At 48.2% G+C, this 21,965-nt stretch overlaps 1 protein-coding gene and 1 long non-coding RNA gene across 2 annotated transcripts; one reads left to right on the top strand and one right to left on the bottom strand.

The window, feature by feature from the left end:
• Nucleotides 1-11,532: 11,532 nt before the first annotated feature.
• LOC113946447 lies at nucleotides 11,533-15,082 on the bottom strand. The gene is made up of 3 exons (XR_003527434.1): nucleotides 15,000-15,082; nucleotides 12,077-12,179; nucleotides 11,533-11,700 (listed from the first exon to the last, which is right to left on the bottom strand). It is a non-coding gene; the product is annotated as an uncharacterized LOC113946447 (long non-coding RNA).
• On the top strand, nucleotides 14,930-19,287 carry SIX2 (SIX homeobox 2). The gene is made up of 2 exons (XM_027641683.1): nucleotides 14,930-15,560; nucleotides 18,085-19,287. The coding sequence occupies exons 1-2, from the start codon at nucleotides 15,001-15,003 to the stop codon at nucleotides 18,386-18,388; spliced, it is 864 nt and encodes a 287-aa protein (XP_027497484.1). The 5' UTR covers nucleotides 14,930-15,000; the 3' UTR covers nucleotides 18,389-19,287.
• Nucleotides 19,288-21,965: the final 2,678 nt, after the last annotated feature.

The raw sequence follows: 21,965 nt of genomic DNA, 5'->3' as shown, positions 1-21,965 counted from the left end.
TATTTCACCAAAGTAGTACTGTTTTGTCATTTAGAGGGCAGCAAGCAGGCAAACATATGCAGGCAAAGACCTTAGTTACAGTCATACGCATCTCCCAAGGAACACACCTTGGGACTTCCTTGCAACATCAGGTGAGTGCCTTTCAGCCTCTGCCACAGAGATAAAAATGAATAGAGGTGTCTGAGTTCTTGCCTGGGCCAGCAATAGCCCACTTTCGTTGTGCAGGATGAGAGTGGCCTCCAGAGTCCATTGGGTTCTATACATATATACAGATAAAAACACAGAGAGAAATAGGCAGGTATCATATCGATATCAATCAGAAAACAGAAGAATTTCTTGTCTAAAAATGCTTAGTGCATAGTAAATAAGACAACAAGAAATTACCACTTAGACAAAGACCTAAAAGACACAAAACGCAAGGTCTTTAGAGTGTGCTTTGTTTATATTTTTATAAAATAAATCTTTTACAAGCTCTTTTGAAGAGCAAGATCTTTTAGCCGACCTGGATAATATTACTCAATGTTACTAAAACAAAGATAAAGTACTCTCAGTTGTGACTTCTGAAGCTTTTTACAATCAGTTTTCTTCTTTTTTTTCTGCTCATCATCCTAACTCATGTGTGCTCACTCTCCAGCTCCACCCTCACCCCTTACTACCACGAGCTTCTCCCTTGACAGTAAGTCAAGCAAGATTATCTTCCAAGAGTATCTAAAAGGGAGGAGAGCAAAGACAATGCTTTCCTAGGGATTTTTGTGTTTTCTCCTTCAGACTATATTCTGTGTCCTTTAGAGGGATGGATGCACTACCTCACTGACCCAAGCCCTTCTCTTTGGAGAAACAGCCACCAGCCTGGCCACCTGGGAAGGCTCCTGTGGTGCACCAGACAATCTTGCAGCCTTGAGACCTAATGGAGCACGAGACTATCTCCAGGAATGCCAGTGGGGTCACCTATCCCAGGCCCCACAATTTAAGGTAATCTGGAATCTCTAAGACAGGAAGCTCTATTTTTTCCAAGGAGGTTCATGTGTATCCCAAGCCAGTTAGTTTCTTATAAGACTGGTATTGTAATGGAGTACAAGAATGTTCATGCTAAATGGAAAATGAAAGGGGACTACCCCGCCTTTAATGAAACAAAACACAAGTGAGTCAGTCTTTAAATCTTTCACCAGATAATTTCTTTCTCATAATGTATTCTTTCTATCCACTAATTTGACAGTGTGTTCTTTTAAATGTAGGTATTTGATCGATGTCCCTGGGTAAGTTCATCTGGCTGATGAAACAAAACAGCAAAATCTAACCACAACGGCTGGCACAGGTACAAACACAATCAGTATCTCCCATTTATCTTGAGATTGCATGCAAAGTACTCTGAAATAAAAACACACTACAGGTCTTCTATTTTTTGAAGTTGAAAGATTTTAAAAAGTGTAATCCACATTAAGCTTCTGCATTTCACCAGCCAAGACTGACTGCAAAGTGTGTACTTTTAGATGGTAACAGCGCTATTCATTGTTGCTACTACTAACTCTGTGCAACTGTGTAGGGTTTGGGGTTTTTTCTCTCTTCCTTATGGAATTCCTGAAAGTTCTTTGCCAAATCCTATGTAATATTTAGTTCATATAGCTTTCCTTTTCTTCTGCTTCTTAAGTGAAGTCATTAAACTAAAACTTGAAATGGAAACTCATGCATCGTGGATACCTTGAAGGCTGAAGAACAAACCACAAAACAGACCAGAGCAAAGTTAGAACTGTGCATTTGAGAAATGTTTGGATTATTCTGAAGGTTTCTAAATCAGGCACAGTGTTTCTAGTATTTATAACTGGATCTATGTGCTGTTTTTAGAGAGCACTTAGTGGTTAATGATACATGTTTTAGGTATTTGGTCAATCATAAAAAATTACATATCTCTGAAATTGGTTTCCATTGGTTCCATCAAATGCATAAAACCAGTAGTGATTTCTGTGCCTGGAAGAGTACTACCAGGAAAAGTTTCAAACCATCTTCTTGCAAGAAATACTTTCAGAATACAGTGTGTGTGTCAATTGTTATTACCTGGTAACTATTTTCAACACAAAGATATCTGGTAGTTACTGAGGCAGGCTGGTTCATCTCTAATCCCTACTATCCAACAAGCCACATCATCTGCCTCTAGTCTGTCTGCCATAGTCGCTTTTCCTACTGTCCAGCTAAGAGGAAAAATTTCTGGTGAACTTCTTCACATACCTTTAAAATCAGTCGAGAGTGAAGGAGAGGTAAATATGTCCATACATTTCTTTTTCTTGTTCTGGTGTATCAGAGAGAACAAGATCACAGTCCTGTGTAAATGTGCTAGGGAATATAGAAACAGAATTAAACACATGTTCCACTTTGTTTGTGTGCTGAATCACCCTTGTCAGGAGCTTCTTTAGAGATGTAGCAGTGCAATCTGTCATTCACAGAAATAAGCACGTGGAGTGCAAAATGCTGTTACTGGAATTTATCAAGAGCAGCTTCCATAACCTGTTATACTGTAAAAATGTTCACATTTTAGTATGCCAACAGAGCTTCAGCACTGATACGTTCAACAAATAGGAAGCACATGGTATATTAAGCTTGTTTCCTCTCAAGTCCACAGTTCAGTTTTAGAGGATACATAGGAAGAGAAAACCCAGACATCAACTGCCCAGGTTAAAGAGGGAAGGCCTTTTCTTATGTGACTGAAGTGAGGAGTCACATATAGCAAATGGACTTGGCAACTTCCTCTTTTTGTTTCTGGGGTTGAACAGCCATCAGAAGATACCCAGAAAGTACTGTGATAGGTCAATAACCATCTGCCCATGAAAAGTACACAGTGTTGGAGTGAGGTCAGGAAAAGGGATTCCATGGGCAAGGTTAATCAGCCTTTCTCAAAAAAGACATCGGTTCATGTAATCATACCCTGGGTTTCTGTTCAGAGGCTTATCTGATTTTGACCTCCTGTGGTTCCCTAACTTTAAAATAGGCCCTCCTGTAGCATTAAACCTGCATTATATGGGAAAACTGTAGTTTAAACAGGTTTTAAAATGGCTTTTGGTGGTGTCTTTGCAAACACATGCTTCTTCTTCCCAGCACCCCCTTTGTTATCCATGCAGGAATGTCCTGGGAAGGTGTCCTGAGGTGTGTCCCATTGGCCTTTGTTAACCTCTTCCTGTGATTGGGTGTTCCTGTAAACCCCTTGAGACTTCTAATTGGTTACTCTGTGAATCCTCCTAAACCCTATAAATGTAACATCCCCCACAATAAACTCTCTCTTGCCTCCTCTCCACGCCCGGTGTCCTGTGACCTGTCTCCCTGCCGGCCATGGGGCCACGTGCGGGGGGGAGGGGGGAGCACCTCTCCCCTCCAGGCTCAGGGCCTGAAAAAGCCCTGGGATACCCCTGGAGTTTCCCTTTCCCCATCCCTCAAGGCGTCGCAATGGTTCTTCAGATGGAGACGGAACTAGAACTGGGCCAGCCCCACGCCGTGGATGGGGAAAGAAATCCAGACCCTCCTAATCTACTGAAGATATACGATGTAGGAAGCTGAACAAGACACAGGTCTCCTCAGATATAGGTATTTTCTCTCTATTTGTTCTCTTTCCCATCTCTGTTATGAATATAAGTTGACAATCTAAATAGTCAAATCAAGTCATGTTGGAATTTAGCATACCAAATAATGGACAGTCTAACTGAAAAAGTTCTATCCAACATGCAAACTTACTAATAATTATTATTGCTAAATCCCATGGGTTTATTGTAGAATTTATTATTAAAAGATAGGATTATTCAAGTTCTAGCTTCTAGTGGGAGTTTGGAAGGCAACGGTTGACCCTTGGAAGTAAGGTCATGTGCTTCTTCTGGTTCATTGTACATGAAATAGGAAAGTTCTGCTGATTTTTACAGAAATCTACATTCTCCCTTTGTATACTAATGGAAAGGTTTTAGAAGAAAATACTGAGAGTTTTGTACCTAATACAGATTTCATAAAACTATACATTCTTGGCAAACTAGTTAGATGTATTTAACTTATATGTGCCTAATCTGTATTTTTACAGGATTTCTCTATCCAAGAGTTCTGCTAGCTACATTATTACATGCAGAAACACATACATCTGGGTGTTAACATTTGTGCAAGATTTGATTGGTTTCATATTTGCCTGTGAATTTATTTTCAGATGGGGGCACAGAAAATATTATTTCTTGAGGACTTTATAAGGAAACAGTTCAAGTCTTCACATGACATCATATTATTCAGCAGCAGATTATCAACCTGCATCACCACATAGTACACAGTAAGTAGCTGTTTATTTTACACATGGCAGGAAACATCTGCTTCATCAAATTCTACAAATAATGATCATTTAAACTTTGCTGCTTCTACAGTACCTAGAAAAGTTCCCTTTATGATTGAGTGAAGATCACATTATGGGTCTCCAGAGATCAAATAAGACTTCTCAGAAGAAGACGTGCATATGCTTAAGTGTTGAAGGTTACATAGTATCAACAATATCTCAACACCTTTGGAGTCTTGAAAGACTATCCCAAAGGAAACACACACCAGGAACAATATCTTACACCTCTTTGCTGCTTTTACTGTACTCTAATAGATGTAACCAGAGACATAAATGTTCATCTTATTGTCCCCAAGGAATAGCATCAATTTAAGTGAATCATAATTAATAATAATGTGACTTGTCTTCCTTAAATGCCTACCTGATACTGAAGAAAAAAGGTTTATGCATTGCTCAGGAACAGTTCCTCCTTGTGAAAATACTAGTCCCATAATACTGCCAAGATCTGTGCCATCCTAGATGGTCTGCCACTCTGTGTGCCAGATGCCTAATTGGAAGAGGCCTGAGGAAAGTTCATCAAGGTCATTTCAAACTTTTACTTTCATAAACCTCCTTCTACCTCTTATTTCATGGCAAATCCTTTCCCCATTACTCTCAGAACCCTGACCCAGAGCTCACAGACCTATTGGGATTCACTCCATTAACGTCTGTGTGTTCAGGGCATTTCCCCCACTATACAGCTAAGGTAGGAGACTAGAAAAAGTCTTTCCTAGTCTCTGGACACATGTTACAAGGTTAAATATATTGTAGAATTAATGACGGTAAATACAAAGTATCTTGAACAGAATGGGAACAATGTCCATAGATGTTCTCAAAATTCTGTCAGAGGTGTATCGCTCACTCATCTACATAAAGATTTTTGTCATGTGAGGTTGAAAAACTAAACAAAATCAGTCACTAATGTCAGGCAAACTATAAACCGTCTAATTACTGAACATAGTCGATGTGCTTTAGATTTATATTGCACTCTTCTACGTTGGAGTTGGTCACAGTTTATTCGTCCAATAGGGATTTTTAAAACCTTCTAAAGCTGGAGAAAAAGAATACAGCTATTGCCTTTGAAAAGGAGCATGTGAAAATAAAGAGTTCCAACCTCCTTACTCCACTGTCTGTGGTCCTAGGCCAGAGAGGATTTTGTGGTGACCACAAGCACACTATCTCCTTGAACTCTTCCTAGCTGAAACCTTCCCCCATGTCATAGCATCCTTGTTCATTCTGCAGCTGTGGGGAAGAGAGATGTCTCGTCAGCAAAATTCATACTGTCCCAATTCTCCAGTAGTCTCTCACATAGTTGAAGGCTTCATCTTTTTTAAGACCAGATATCCTTGCAGTCACTCTGATCTAGCCTCCAGCAATCCCTGGATCATTTGTTATATCTACAACCTCCTCTGGGATGTTGCTGGGACAATTCTTGGTCCTTTTGTTTTGCAGTCTTGATTCTTTTTGCCCTGATTCTTTAAACTAATGGCCCCACCTCTGTCCTCTGTATTCAAATGTCTCAACAGTTTGATCGATTAAGAGAACCATCTTCAGGCACATCCTTCTCCTTGATGTACTCATACCACTCATTCACCACTGCCAGCCTCAGATCTGGCATCTAGTTTGGCACTAAATAGATTTTCTTCCCTTATGTGCGCTAAACATGCTCACTATGTTGCAGCTTCCACACCATAAGTCACATTACTTACCCAATTATACTTCTTTACTTTATTCTCTTCTGGGAAGCTGAAGTTCACTTTATGATGACTATAAGGTCCAGTTCTCAGACTTCTTCAGCACATACCAAATACTGCTGCTAACATCTTTTCACTTAAAAAAAAACATGAACACCCTCACACATAACTGGATTTGTTTCAGAATGTTGATCAGGAAAAAAAAAAAAGGAAAAAAAGAGAGAGAAAAAAATTTCTTTTATTCTGTAAAATTCTTCCAGGACTTTGTTCAGCTTACCTCATGTTGTGTTCCTTTCTTCCACCAACTCTCTTATGTAATTGAAATGAAAAAGACCTCATAATTAAAGTAGTGTTTACCAGGTTATATCACTTTGATGTGGTTGTCTTACTGTTTAAGAAAAGATTTGGAATTAAAGAAATTGCAATCTGTTTTTCAATTAATTAAAATTAAATAAATGTTAATTAAACCAGCTAGACATATATAAACACACATAAATTCTTGCATATGTGTGTGTGTATTCACACTCTTTAACAATTAATATCCTGAGTGTTTTCTGACTCTATCAGGTAGCACATATAGAAAAATTGAGAGGTAGAATCCCATTTTGCAGCTCCCAGTCACTCAATGAAATCTTCAGCCCTATGCCTAGTATTGACTTCCTCTGCAACTTACGGTGAGAATGAAACAACTAAAAATTACTTCAGCACTGATCAAACTCTGTTAGAAGAAGGAAGAGTTACTGAATCTCAAGAAGGTGGGAAGCTAAGTCCCATCTTGCAAAGATGTTTGAACTATGAACCTATTGCTAAATAAATGACAGCTGGGAACCCTTCTCTGCCCCTGGGGCTAAGTGGCATTTGTCACTAGATCTTTGGGTCTTTTGGTGTCTCTCTAGTTCAAAAAATAACAATTTCTTGTTCTGAGTATCAGAGATAATATAAGGAATGTATCATTGTTCACGGGATATTTTCATAACATGAAGCCGAAGGAGGGAGCGGACTGAGAGCATGGAAGGGTTCCTGGGCCTGCAAAAACTTCTGGAAGAGTGTTGGAGGATGAGAACAGTACAGGACAGAGGGAGTCAAACCAGGTGTCATCTAGTACAGCCAAAATTGTGCCTGGGTGCATGATAGCAGCCAAATGGGGTGCTTGAGCTCATGCCACTTCCTTTCACTACGCAGTAGCAGTGTTTGCTATCACTAGCATCTACTTCCAGTGTAGATGATGTTCCCATATGCACCTTACCATGCATACATGACTGGGCTGTTGGAGGAAATGAGATGTGGGTATGGTACCCCAGCAGCAGATTGTTTCTTAACCAGTACAGTACAGAGTCTTGCCTGCTGAAGTGACTTAACTGACTGAAACCAATTCAGTGGTTGCTGGATTTGCCTTTTCTACATTTTAAATAAGTAATGAAGTCAACTTTAGTCCAGTAATAAAGTTCTTGTTTATAAGGAGAATAAAACTGGTGAGGGGGAAAAAAAAAGTAATGAAAAGGGAGACCAGGTTTTTCTCTGGGAGGTAAACGACCCCCAGCATATTTGAGCTGATTCGAGAACCTGTGAAATAAAGAGGACATCAAAGGACAGAGACAGAATTAAGCCAGGAAAAAGGAGGTTGAAACAAACCACAGAGGAAAGTACAGAATGTTGTCACAAGTTCAGAAGTAGTGAATTTTCCACAGGAAAGTTGATCAGCTTTGAACTGATGTTAAATTATCTAAACTATCTAGCTTTCCACAAAGCTTTTCCTGTAGTTTTGATCTGTACACAAAGCTTCTCAGAGAATTGTAAGACATGACAAGCAACTAAATTGCACTTCCTAGTTTTTGCAAATAAGGCAATTTATTTATTTTACTAAAACTATTGGGGGTTAAAACAAACTGAATGCATTCAGAAATGTTATGAAATTTCCCTTACAACAAATAATTGCTTTAATTTTAATTGATACTGTCTTGTTTGCTTTTATTTATTTCCAATGGCAAACCATAGCAAATATTTAAAAGGAAAAAAATTCCCCAAACCAGAACAAATTCCAGTTAAGTTCATCACTGTTTGATATTAACAGTGTTACTTGCTAATACTACACTACATTTCAGCTTGCCTCTGTCTTGCAGAATTTAAACAACTGATGTGTTTATGAGCATACTACACTTCCATACACCATGGAAGAACTTACACAAATTCTTTCTGTAGTAAAGGGATGGAAAAAAAAATCTACATGTCCATATATAGTACTTGCTCTCTAAATGTTGACAAGGATACCTGTACCTGGGGCCCTTGGTTGTTTTAGGGACTGTGCTTTCTTCTCTTGCCATGTATACAGAAGAGGAAGGGAGCCCCAAAGTCCTCGTGTACCATTATGCACCAGGAAGGGGACATCAGTTCCGCTCACTTGCAGGGAGGCAGGCTAGTTGGTGGCTGTTACTAAGACATGGTGATAACTTATGTGAATCACCTTCGACAGACCAGGAGAGACCTAATCAGGCTGGATCTATCCGGAAGACTAAAGGACCTTAAGGACAAGCCTTGTTTTCTCTCAGCAACGATGGGAGCTGAGTATTAGAGCCCTCTAGTGAGGTTTCTCGGAGTGGATCCCCGCCTGCAGCCCGTGGGGCCGAAGGAGTGGCTTTCCTTCCTAGGGGGGAACCGAAATTCCCTCTCGCGCTGCAGGGGGCGGCCGGCGGTTTGCTCCCCTTTAGGAAAAGCGCCCGACGGGAGCGCGGGCTCACCTGCGCCGCCGCCTCCTGAGTGATGTCCCTGCTCCGAGACCCCCCAGCCGCTGCCACTGCCGCTGAGCGAAGGGGATCTGCGCTCGGCGCCCAGCCCCCGGCGAGCATCCCGCACCCACGGAGCGGCAGCACTACGGCCGAGCCCCCGAAGCTGTCAGCTGCCTGGAGAGGGAAGGCAGGAGGGAAGGGAGGGTAGCCTGTTCCTAAAAATACTCCTCGGTCAAATCCCCGTGAGCCAGGGATGGAGATGGTAACAGAAGTGCCCTGAATCGGTAGGAACAGTGAACAATCTTCGTGCTTTCCTCATCATCTTGGAATAATCAGCGGAATTAACTGAGGTCGAGGAAACAGGCTCTTGGGTTAGTTGTGGGAGGCTGTGAGAATAGGGGGCAGCCATTAAAAGAAACCTGATCGCTATTCATCAACTCGGAAGAGGGGAAAGGAGGAGGGAAAAAAAAAAGACCTTCGTGGCTGAAGCTCATACCAACCTGGTCTATCTCTGATCAAGAAGATCCCTGGAAACAAGAAGTTTACAAATATTGTCAAATTGATGCTTGTAGTGTGATTTAAGTTGTCAATCCCGCAGAAGACCACCAGAAGTTTAGATTCAATACCCTGCATTTCTGGCTAGTTATTGCAAATCCCCTAAGGCAGAAAGCTCTCTCTCTCTCTTTTCTTATTTTAACCATATGTGCCTTTTGTTGTTGTTGTTGTCTTGTCTGTAAGCTGTACACTGTCTGCTGAGAGAGTCCCTTTCTGCCGCAGAGCATCTGAGGCGATCCCCACAGCCGGGAGCGGGGCGGGGGTTGGGTGGGCACCGGCCAGGGCCCCCCTCTTCACTCTCCCCAGCCAGCCCCCCAGCGGACTGTGCCCTCTGCAGGATCTGAGTTTGGCTGTGGGCCATGGAGGGGGGATACCCCAAATAAATACCAATGTTGAGAGTAACGACCGAGAAAGTGCTGATAGCAGAAGAGAGCGAAAACTCTAAGCCCCTAGCCCGAGATTGAGAAGGGGTAATATAAAAGTAATCAGGACCGGCCGCATTAGTCGGTTGGGGGGCTATCGTGTTTCCTGGGGAGCGCGGGAGGTTACAGCGCCTTGAGCTGGGGACAGTGCCGCCCCCGGAGTCCCATTTCACCGAGGGGCGGCAGGGACGCGGGGGAGGGAAGGTCCACCGAGGCCAACTCAGTCACGTTGCATCAGTCCCCTATCTCCTAATTAATACATTTCTTTCGAAGATGTTATTCGAGCATCTCAGGTCCAGCCGGCGGGGAAACCTCTTCGTGATATAGAGGAGCGGCAGACCTGAGGGCTCGGGAAGCGGGGACGCTCTCTGGGGCAGAGGCTCCGCTCCCGCCGGCGCCCAGCCGGGTCTCCCCTGTCCACAGCACCCCGCTCCCCGCCCAGCAGCCCAACAACGTTCTCTTTCAAGCGGATTTTGTTAGCATAATCGAGTTACCCGCTACATATCTGAAATCCTTGACCGGTCCCCTTGAGGAACGGCGCATTGCGCGCAGCAAAAGCTTTGAATTATTCCTTTCGCCCTAAATCAAGGAACAACAAGCAATTGTTGTTTGTCTTAATTTAGTTATGTGCAGTGATCCTCCGCCGTGCTTTTTTTTTTTTCATTCGGGACAGGATCTTAGTGCCATCTCTGATGGGATAGACTCGGGTTTTAAACAAAAAGCAAAAATAAATAACGGGAGGGCGGGGGGAACAACCCTGGGATCCGTGTTGCAAAACTGCCTCCGAGAATCCTGGGCGGGCTTTGGCTGCCTGAAGAATCCCTAGTCTCACCACGGAGAAATGTGTGGTCCCGGTGAGCCCCCGGGTTGGGGGGTGTGGGGCAGGTAGGCCTGATATCCTGGCAAAGGTCGCTATGATTTATTTAAAAAAAAAAAAAAAAAAGCAATCTAGCTGGAGTAGCAATACAATTGCGGCAGGCCTTCGGTCTCGGTAAACCCCACCGGTTTTAAGGGGAAAGCATATTGCAGCCCCGCCAAAAGGAAAGAAAAGCATTTGAAAAAAAAAAAAAAAAAAAAAGAAGAAGAAGAAAGAAAGAAACGAAAACTTGGAGTTGTTGTCTGTCATTTTGTAGCTCTCGCTACAGTCCTCGCCATCTGCGAGGAAGGTGTGATTCTTTCTGGCATGTGAAGGTTGCGGGGTTTATCATTTGTTAGTTACCCCTGCCGATACAAGTGCCCTCGGAGGGGCCCCGTGTCCCTGCCCTGCCCACGCCGGGAGCCGAGGCCGGCCGACAGGAGCGCGCGTGTCCACAGCTCTGGGAGAGTGGGTGACAGGCTTGTCCCGAGCCCTGCGAGGGGCTGAGCGGCTCGGTAAGAAGGGTAAGGGGCTCCTCAAAGGCAGTGGTCATGGGGGCTGGCGGAAAGGTGCAAGGCAGGAGTTTGGGGTGAATCAGCTCCTGTCTTTAGTGGTGTCTTTAACGGGAACCGTGCGGGCCTGCAGCCTTCCGCACAGGCTGCTGTCTACGAGGAAACGGTGAAGGCATAGCCGGAAAGGCGATTTCCAGATAACTGCAGAGCTACCTTTGCACTCAGTCGTGGGCACTAAGCAGTTACGTGCAAGGAAAGGCTCCTCTGAAGAGATACGGCCGCCTTCACCCTGTTCCTCAGATAGTCTGTATCCCAGTTAATGAAAGGAGCACTGCGATAAAAACGGCCTTTTTATTTCACTCATGTTTCACAATGATGGTCTCGCAGGCTGCTGCGTGTGCGGCAATGACTGCTCGGAGGGGTAAGGCGCTTGCCCCGTGGGCCCTGGGCAAAGTGGCAGTCGGGGCCGGGGCCGGGATGAAACCCGCCTTTTGGGTCACCTCAAATAAAACCTTCCACAGCAGCTAAACTGGAGACAGCCGGCAGCAACCAAGTGAAACGATCCCGTCGGACCGGGAACAAACGTGAACAGGCGATTCGCGCCTCCTGTTCTGAAATATAATGGCAGCGAACGAGCTCCTTAGCAAAAACCAAAAAAAGCTCCTCGCCCGATCGCCTATTTCCCTCGCAAGGCACTACAATGTTATTCGCCCCGTGCTGCGGCTTTGCTGCCAATATCTGCTCTGTCTACTTGCATGTACGGGAAATTTTTTTTTGTTTCAGAAAGTTAAAAGCAGTTATACAGAATTTGGATCCAGATGTCACTAATTTGCAATTGCTCTAGGACGCAAACTGATACAGGGTGCCCGGGAAGGGGGTAGCCCTGCCTCTGCCCAGCTCGCTGAGGAGTGAACTTACACTACAAGCAAGCTGCAGCGTAAAGTGAAAGCACCTACGGAGAAGCTGGCGTGTAGATTCCGTACTCACATTTTAGGGTGCTAAGAAGACTCTCAGATCTAAATCCACGCAACAGGTTTTGACATCTCCTTTCCGGCTAGGGCGAACAGCTGCTCCCGTTCAGATTCAACCACTGTGGTTGTGAGATGGAAGGAGAGGAAGAGCAGGCAGGTATATCCCTAAGAAGTGTGGGGGGACCAAGCATGGTAGCGGGGAGGCGGGAGACGCAAATCAGACCTCTCTAGCACTTTTTTGTATTTCCACGGTCCCCATTACGGGAGGGAGCAGAATGCACACGGGGTGTGTGCGCAGAGGTCGGGGATGGGAGAAGGGATTTGTGTTTCTCTCCCATTTCTGCTCAGAATACCATTTGAAGAGGATCAGTTGCCCGTCCCGTCACTATGCGCTACGGCTGCGAACTATCCAGCTGCTTAGATTGTCTAGGAAGCACTGAGATCGGGATGCTTTCGTTTACAAACAAGCACAGCTTGAATCCTGCAGAGATCGGCCGGAATAGAGGCACTAAGCAGTCGAGAGCTCATTTTAAAAAGGGACGAAGGGAAAATCATGCAAGGGGGCTTTACGGAGCCATCACCAACATCCCCGATTTTGTTTGAAACGAATTTGGGTTGTTTCTTTCTCGCCCTGAAAAAGGAGCCTCTATTTTGCGCCCCTGGGGGGATCCAGGGCGGGAACCGCCCGCTTGACACTGTTTCGTTATGGCAGCACTCGGGAAAAGCCCAGACGGACAGGTAGGAGGACACGTAGCTTCCTCAGTGGAATGCACTCGAGAAAGTACAGACATACGCCGCTGATATGCACAGGCGTCCGGACATGGTGAGAGCTGGACGCGGGCTGATCCGTTGCCCCCCTACCCCGCCCTCTTCCTCCTCCTCCTCCAGCCTCCCTCCCCCGCCGCATTTCCCCTGGCCGCAGCCCTGGCTCGGCTTCTCTCCGGGAGTCGCCGCCGCCGGGAGCCGCTGGGCTGCGCGCCGGCCACCCCAGCCTCGCCTTCCCACGGGACGGCCGCTGCGCCCGCCCGGGCCGGCACGGAGGCTCCGTCCATCAGCCGCGGAGGGTCAGGCTGAGAGGCGGGAAGCCGCAACCCGGTCTCTTGTGACTTCGCTAAATCCCTGACGCGCCGGGGCGGCTAAAAAGGTACCGTGGCAGGAACCCACAATTGCAGAGACCTCTCCTGTCAGGGCTGCAAATAGCGTAGAAAGAGCTTGTGGGATTAATTATTATTTCTCCTCAAAAGGGGTACATTACAGGCCATGGAAACTGCCCTGAGTTTGTGGTCGGGAGGCTCCTCCCGAGTGCCCTCACCTGGGCGACCCCCGACGCCAGCCTCTGCCCCGTCCCGCCGCGCAGCTCGAGCGCCGCTCCCGAAGAAGCACCGCGGCTCCCTTCACCCGCACATCGCACCCGCTCCCTCGACCTTACAGCTTGCACAACTTTCTCCCTCGCCTTTCACTTTGTGTAGACCGAAAGGGATGTGAAAGGATACGGATCCCTACCCCGCAGAGTCAGTAAACTTAAAACTCGGTGTGTAATGGGCACGCGTGGGTGACAAAGTGTCCGTCTAATCAAGCGAAGTGCCTCTGACTTTTACACTTTTACACGTGTTCCTCTCCTGGATGAAACATCCCGACACGCTCCTGGAAATCGAGTATAAATAAATGTCCGGCGTCCAGTGATCACAAATGCCAGCGCCCTGCACGGCAGAGCGTGGTGGGGGCACGGTCGGCGATTCATGGAGGGGCAATCCCGTATCATCATGCCTTCTCCTCACTCCCGGGCAGGTACGACCAGCGTGTAATGGGATCCCAGGTCACGAACAGGGTCTCCATTGTACATGAGAGGCCCCTTCCCTATAAAACTCTCCGACAGCGGTTACTGGGCTCTGGGGAGGGGGGCTAAGCGAAAGCATTTAGGAAGAAATTTTTCTGCAAGGGCTTGAGACGGGCTTTCCTCCCCACCGCAGCCGCGGGTGCCGAGGACGGCAGAGCCCGAGGTCCTGAGCGGCGAGGTCGGGACGGGACTGCGGGATCCAGACGGGGCGGCGGGGCCCGGCCGGGGAGGCGGCTCCGTCCCGCCGCGCCGCAGCGCCCTGCGGCGAGAAGCAGGGGCTCGGGCTCCGCGCTCCGGCGCTCCCCCTCTCCCCCGACGGGCGCCTGCAGCGTCAATCACGGCGGAAATTTCTCTCTCGCTAGCTAATATCTCAGCTCGCAGGGCCGCCTCTGAGTGGATCTGAGCAATCTGTCAACCCAGCCGGGGAGCCACCTCAAAACAGATCGGGTTACCCCTGATTGACAGCGTCACCATGGCAAATAATTTGACTAAAACTATTGTCTTCTGCTGGCAGTCCCCGGGTCAGATAACCGGACCAATCACAGTGCGGATAATCACTTTTCATGCCAGCTTAGAAAAATATTAAAAAAAAAAAAAAAAAAAGAGAGAGAGAGAGAAAGAAAGGGGGGAAAACTCCGAGAGGGAGAGGAGCGAGGGAGCAGGGCTTTACCACTATATTATGTGGGATCTGGCGGTGGGGGCTGGGGGGGAAACAGGGAGATCCCAAACCGTCGGCCGAGGGGGGTGGGGGTGTGAGAGCCGCGGCCGCTGCGAGCGCTGCAGATAGGAGACAAAAGAGGCACGAAGTTACTCTCGCAACTTGGACTTACAAAAAGGAGGGGGCGGCCGGGGGAAAAGCCGCCCGCACTCGGGCTCTCGAGGCTTTTTTTCGTCGCTCTTCGCCTTTTTTCCCCGGCTCCAGCAACCGCCCCGGGGCAGGGCGCAGCCGATGGCCGCGGCCCCCCGTGCCCGGCCGTGACGCCCGAGCGGGCCCCGCCGGGCGCCGCCGCCCCGGGGCCGGCCCCGCATGCCGGGCGCTGCCCGCTGCCCCGCGCCGCTCCCCTCTATGAGGCCATAGGGCGCGCGGCGGGGCAGGGCTCACCATGTCGATGCTCCCGACTTTTGGCTTCACCCAAGAGCAAGTGGCCTGCGTCTGCGAGGTGCTCCAGCAAGGCGGCAACATCGAGCGGCTGGGACGGTTCCTCTGGTCCCTCCCTGCCTGCGAGCACCTCCACAAGAACGAGAGCGTCCTGAAGGCCAAGGCGGTGGTGGCTTTCCACCGGGGCAACTTCCGCGAGCTCTACAAGATCCTGGAGAGCCACCAGTTCTCGGCGCACAACCACCCCAAGCTGCAGCAGCTCTGGCTGAAGGCGCACTACATCGAGGCGGAGAAGCTCCGGGGGCGACCCCTAGGGGCGGTGGGCAAGTACCGGGTGCGCCGCAAGTTCCCGTTGCCCCGCTCCATCTGGGATGGCGAGGAGACAAGCTACTGCTTCAAGGAGAAGAGCCGCAGCGTCCTCCGCGAGTGGTACGCCCACAACCCCTACCCGTCCCCACGCGAGAAGCGGGAGCTGGCCGAGGCCACCGGCCTCACTACCACCCAGGTCAGCAACTGGTTCAAGAACCGCCGGCAGCGGGACCGCGCCGCCGAGGCCAAGGAAAGGTACGGCTCCCCACGGCTTCCCCTGCTCTCGCGGCTGCCCGACCCCGCCGCTCGCCCCGCGCCTCCCGCTCTGCCCCGACCCCGGCTGCGGGAGGCCCGCCGGGAGGGGATGGGCTGTCCGCTGCGGGGGCGCCCAAAGAGCCAGTGGCGAACGAGCTGGGCTCTCGGTGAGGGCTTCTGTCCGCCGAAAGTAGCCCCGGGAGAGGCAGCCGAGACCCCTTCCCCGCCGGCATCCCATTCCCCGCACAGCCGACGCGGCGGCCCTAGGGCAGCCTCTGTAGCTGGGGTCGCTCCCCACGGCCGGCGGCGACTCCCGGTAAAGCAACGCGGCCGCCGCCTCTCCGGGGCAACCCGGAGTGAAGCCCAGCCGGGCTCGGTGGCCGGAGGTGCGTGTGGCAGTCTGCGGCCCGTCGGGACAGGCGGGCGGCGGCGGGGCCCAAGGGCAAGGGCTCCGCGCCCCGTACAGCTCAGAGCGTGTCCTGGAGGGTTACTCCGGTGCAGAAGGAGAAAGCCGGGGGGTAGAGGGAAACACGTAGGTCTGAACGCGTTTAGCAAATATGTCCAGTGTCGTCGGCTCCTGGCGTGAGGCGGTAGACCTGGACAAGGACTGAGCAGAGCAACTTCTTGCCTCGCTCGTGACATTGAAGTTCTTATTCCCTACTCAGTAAGGTGTTCATGAACGCGTGTCAATAGGTGTATGTTCTTAGGACGAACATGATTCTGCGATTGTGCTTTTCACGTTAAATGGAGTAAAGGGACTATTAATTGCCGGGCAGAGGTTAATGCCTATATCCTTGAGTATTCGGGATGACTGAAAAGTCATCAGCAGTCCCTGTGCCTTAGGAAGACGCAAAGGTTCGAAGAAGCAAAAAGGGTCCTCCAACTGCATTCACTAATTCGCTGAATTGCCCAGTCCGTACGAACCTGATCGTATGACCTGCACGGTCAATTAATAGATCAGAAATCTTCTGTAGATCCTTGCCTCTGAGGTAACTTCTATCTTTTGAGACTCTCTGTCTATCGTATTTTGGAAACGGGCAGCGCCGAGGCCGCACAGTTGTGCAACCCGGCAGGTTCGGGCACAGATTTGCTCTATTCATTTCACGAAACGGTGCTAGCGCTTTAATTTTACTTCAGATCCTCACAAGTGTTGGTTTTACGAGATGTTAGAGATCCTTTTTATTGCTGATAGCAGGGACTCACCTTCAAATATCCAAAGGAAATGAAGGTTACACTTATTCCATTCCTTTTTTTTTTTTTTCTTCCCGCGGAATCAAATTTTAAAGGTCTCCAGAGACAAATAAGATTTTTGACATTGAAAAATACACTCAACCTAATATTACACTCCAGGCGTTGGAAAACAGACCGTTCATGGGATTGCCATTCACTCAAGGAAACTTGTTCAAACAGAGCTTTCTTGTCTATTTTTATTTTTTTGGCACTAAGTGTCTCCAGCCACATCCTGCAGCCCTTAGTGAGGAAAAACCGTCAGTGCAATGGCTTAACTTCTCCAAATCCTGCAGGATAGGGCCCCTCTGCCAGACAGTGTGTTTCAAAACTTCCTCAGAAGCTTTTAAGTAGACTTGCATTGCCTTCAGTATTTCAGGCAGGACTGTGACTAAAGTATTTCTACGAGGGCTATGTCTAAAGGCCGCGTAAGCCTTGAAGGGACCCCAACTTGCTGCTCTCATTTCGGAAAAAATATAGATATATAAGTATATAGATGTATCTGCAAGGGGTTGGCCAGCCTCCAGCGATTTCTCGGTATTTACCCGGTGATGAATTTCGAAACTACGTCCTGCCTTTCCGAGCCTTTGTCGGTAGGCACACCGGCGGTGCCGACTATCCCCGCCGCGGAGCCGTGCGAGGGGCCACCCTGGCTGCGCCCACGGCCGTCCCAGTGGGGATGGAGGGGTAGCGGAGGCCGCCCGGAGCATTTCCCAAGAGGGCCGAGTTAACTCTGTTCGCTTGCCTTATCTTCCATATTGGGCTATATTTTGAGCGTTAGGCTCAGGGCGAGGCGGGAAAAAAACACGTCTTAAGCAAAAGACTTTTCCTCCTGATGTGAGCCCGGGAGGCTGTTCTGCTACACGGAGCCATTCTGACTGGAGTTCGTCGGACTTTGACCTTTCCAGGAGAAATCATGGCCAAATTTCTCTTCAGGTCCTAGAGCAGTTTTAAAGTTATAAAGTACTTTCTTTTTTTTTTTTTTTTTAATGTCTTCCTCCCTTCCGCCTCCCTCCTCATGCTGTGCAAACCCTTTGGACGCAGAAAATTACGTTTTGGCAAAGTGACACTTTCCACTGGGCTAGTGGGAGACACTGTTTACAAGCTCAGCGGACCTTAGACCTTAGTGCCAGATGAAGAGACCTTGGAGGTTTGCAGTTTTCAGACCTACTGTTTTTGCACTCCCCTCCGCTCGCTGCTCCCCGGAGCCAGCTCCCCGCCGCCCCCGCTCCAGCGGTGTGCGCCCCGGAGCGACGGCCACACGGTGATTTCCCTCCCTCTTTTGTGTTTCCTATAGGGAAAACAACGAGAATTCCAACTCCAACAGCCACAACCCGCTTTCGGCGTCAATGAACGGGAATAAGACAGTTTTGGGGAGCTCAGAGGACGAGAAGACGCCGTCAGGGACCCCGGATCACACCTCCTCCAGCCCCGCGTTGCTGCTTAGCTCCAATCCCGGGCTGCAGCCCCTGCACGGCCTGGGCCACCCCCAGGGCCCCAGCGCCATCCCCGTGCCCAGCGCCGACCCCATGCACCACCACAGCTTGCAGGACTCCATCCTCAACCCCATGTCATCTAACCTGGTAGATCTGGGCTCTTAAAACAGTGTACACGCTCCCTCCTTGGCACCAGCCCTCCTTTACTCTGTTTTTTTCTTTCCTTTTTTTTCTCCCCCCTTAATCTTACCAGAGACTTTGAAAGAGATGACAAACACCTTAGTGGATGTGTTGTGCCCTTTGGCAGAAGGCTGGCTGCAGGTTTGCAAGGTAGCGGATTCAACTGTGGGCAGTGATGTTGTGAAAAGCCTTAAGAGTTGTTTACAGGGGGGCTCAGGCGTGTAATGACTATTGGGCAGGAGCAGTGATTTTCACGGCAGGCTGTAAGGGGGATCGGTTTAACAGCTCTTTCCAGCCTTAATTTCACGAATCTCTCAGTGGTGTCACTCGATCGGGCCGGTCTGTGTGGGAAGAGGCACATTGTAATATTTTTTTTTCGGGGTGTGGGGAGGAAAGTGGAACGCAAGGCTGCTGTTGCCATGCCTGTTTGGAAGTTACACATCTCTCCCGTTATTCTATTATAGCTATGTATCCGTGGCAGGTGTATGATGTACAATTTCAACTAAGAATACAAAAGCTGTAGACAAGTTATAGCAGCAACACGCGCTCTAGGCAGACTCTGTAACCTTCTTGTAGCTGATGCTATGCAGAGAGACAGCTTCTTTGGCCTTGTCCATGTGGTGCTTTAGCCATTTGCTGTGCGGAAAAGGAAGCGGTGGCCCGGCTCTGGCCCGGAGGAAGGCAGAGACAGAAATCCCCCCTCTGTGTGCAACGTGGGCAGGAGCTGGCTTTAAAAAGAAAAGAGGAATTGCTGCTCAAGTTTAGACCTAAAAGACAGTATCAACCACAAGCCACTCACCTTAGTTTTGTTTCTTGTTTATATTATGTGAATACATTCTTTGGAAAATATTTCTGCTTTTATTTTATAATAAAAATTAGAAATCTAACTCGGCCTACGGTTGTTTCACTCGCCCGCGGGGTGTTTTCGGGCTCAGTCCTGAGCGGAACAGAGCGGGCCTTCTGGTGGGGGACGCCGGGGAAGGCGGCGTCGGGTGTTCAGACCCCGCAACGTGCCCCGTTTGGGGTGACCCGCGGAGCAACGCCCGGGTGCGTTGCTCCGGGGAAGCGGAGTGCGCCGGGGGGAGTTGAAGTCACCCTGCGGGGGCGGGGAGCTGAGGAGTCGGAGAAGGACGAGCGGAGCGGGCCCTGAGGGAAAAGTAGAGGTCAGCCACCTGCTCCACCGAGGGCACGGCCGTGCAGGCTACGGGCTTTTCCGCTCGGTGTCCGCTGGCTCCGGCAAAAAGCCGACCCCCCCCCCCGCCACCCTCTCCCCACCTCGCTTCAAGAGCAGGTGGGCAAACCATGTGTGGCCAGACCCTGCTCCGCAGTTCAGCACGGCTGGGCTGCAAACGCCTTTCCAGCGTCTGCGGGAGTGATGCTGGGAAAGGGATTGCTCTATTCCTCTCCTTTTTCTTTATTTTTAATTTTCTTTTCTGTAAGCACCGGCTGGCAAAAGAGACAGGCAAGTTGCTTGCCAGTTTGCCCCATTAAAAGATAAGAATTCAGAGTGATTTCAGTGCATCTTGCACCCTCGCTGCCACCTCTTTGCTAGAAGCCGAATGTCTTATGTCATCTGCTTAAAATGTTCCTCAGAGCTTGCAAAGAGTTTTATACTTTCCTTTTTTTTTTTCCTTTAAAATGATTTTCTTGTAAAAAATAAACAGAGAAAACGATATGGCTTCAAGCGGGATAGAAATATGTGTAGTTCAGCAAAGATTGTGTCCAGGTTTCAGACACTGGCTGAAATTTCAGTCAGTGGGAGTATTGTGCGGGCAATGTCCTAATTTGATATAATCTGAGGCTGGATTAGCGCCTCTGTGCGTTTGTGGGTGTCCGCTAAAAGTACGTTTCTCTGAGGTCCCGTTAAAAGTCTACAGAAGGGAACGTATGGATGTCAGTAAGGGGGAGGTTCGGCCTCTGGAAAAAAGTTTGCCCTCACTCGCGGCTATAAATCCGGTGTTCTCGTTATGCTGGGGTGCAGCGGGGTACAGTCTTATATCAGAGGCAATGCGGTATATTCAGGTTTATGTGTCCTCTGTTTCTGCTCTTTGGGGTCATTTTTTCAGCGGCGAAGATGATGTGGCTGTTGTCTGTGCTGTAGGAGCGTACCATTGGGGCCCTGCGTGCATTAGGGTCTAAATAGCAGATCCTGTTATTTCCGTTGAGAAGCATCTAATAATTTTAGCTATGAATTTTAATTCTTTGCAAATAAACATTTTGCAAATAGAGGAACCACTGCTTCCTAGAGTACAGAAGATTCCTGCTCTCTGTAAAATAACACATGCAGATGTGCAATATTGCAAAGAATTAATTAATTGGCTAGTTAATTATTCTGTATTTTTATAGGTAGAAATGAGTTTCGGAAGGGTAACAGAACGTCTAGGTTAATAAAACATGACCCCAAAACCTAAATAAAGCCTTAAGGCTTTGCCCTCTAGAGAAAGAAAAAATGAGAAAGAGTAAAGCCAAGATGGGGAATATTTAAAGAGGCAGTATGAAAACAGGGGGTTTACGTGGTTAATAAACGGTCATATTGCACAGAGGAGGCATAATTCGATCGGGGAAAGTAAATGAAGGGCTGACATGGTGAGAAAGACCCTTGGAAAGAGTGGGATCTGTGAAAACTCATGTAAATCTCAGTGCGGATTTCTTATATATGGAGAAATCAGAAGAGGGCAAGTAGTTGAAGCCAACTAAAGACGGCTAGAAGCAGAAATCATATAGTAAGAAAAAAATCTGCAGGTCAATCTGGCATAAAGGGGGCATACAACTCAAAGCCTCAATGATGGGACGTGTGTAATGCTACCTGAAAACCCGTACATGTTCAAACTCATTGTATCGGACCGTACTTGCCTTAGTACTGATGTTTGGTAAATTACCCCAAATCCCTCCGATTTTCCACGCACAAAAAAAGTTCCCGATAGAGGAATACGCCGAAACTGACGTGACTAATCCTTGGTTTTAAACAGATTAGTTATGATTCGCTAGCATTAGGTTACACGGGGCATATCTCATCTCAGGGTTGGCTGTTTCTGGGGTAGCCGCAAGGTTTTTGGGGCATGAATAAAAGGTGGTTCGGTCCTGGCAGGCTTTATCCATGAAAACCCCGTTGACTATTCTCGGACTGAGGCCAGGATGCAGCGGGCAAACCGCACGGCAGGACTAACCGGGGAAGAACCGCGCTCTCTCGTGTACGCACACGCACCCTGTATATACATAGACATGCACGTATACATATGTGTGTGTGTAAATATATAAGCAGTATTTGACCTCAAACTAAAATCTTACCAAATTACGTAATGTATTTAGCATTTACGACCTCCAGACCTGTAACTGGAGTAATTCCTTTAGGTAGCAGAGAGCTGAACATTCATGTACTAGGGCAAATTTTTTTCTGCTGTATTTTACTATATGAGTGTTCACAGACCTGGTGCTTCGCTGAAGAGAGTCATAAGAGAAATAGTTCACTTGAGACAGAAAACATAACATTTCTGTCTCTCCTAACAAGGCTCAGCTCATCACCCTGGTGGGGAAATACTGATGGACACGATGGGAGAGCATC

The sequence above is a fragment of the Corapipo altera genome, unplaced genomic scaffold, assembly GCF_003945725.1.
Source record: "Corapipo altera isolate COAL_440 unplaced genomic scaffold, ASM394572v1 48b, whole genome shotgun sequence".
Classification (NCBI taxonomy): Eukaryota; Metazoa; Chordata; class Aves; order Passeriformes; family Pipridae; genus Corapipo; species Corapipo altera.
Note: the sequence above shows the minus strand (reverse complement) of the source record. Positions and strands in the feature narration are given on the sequence as shown.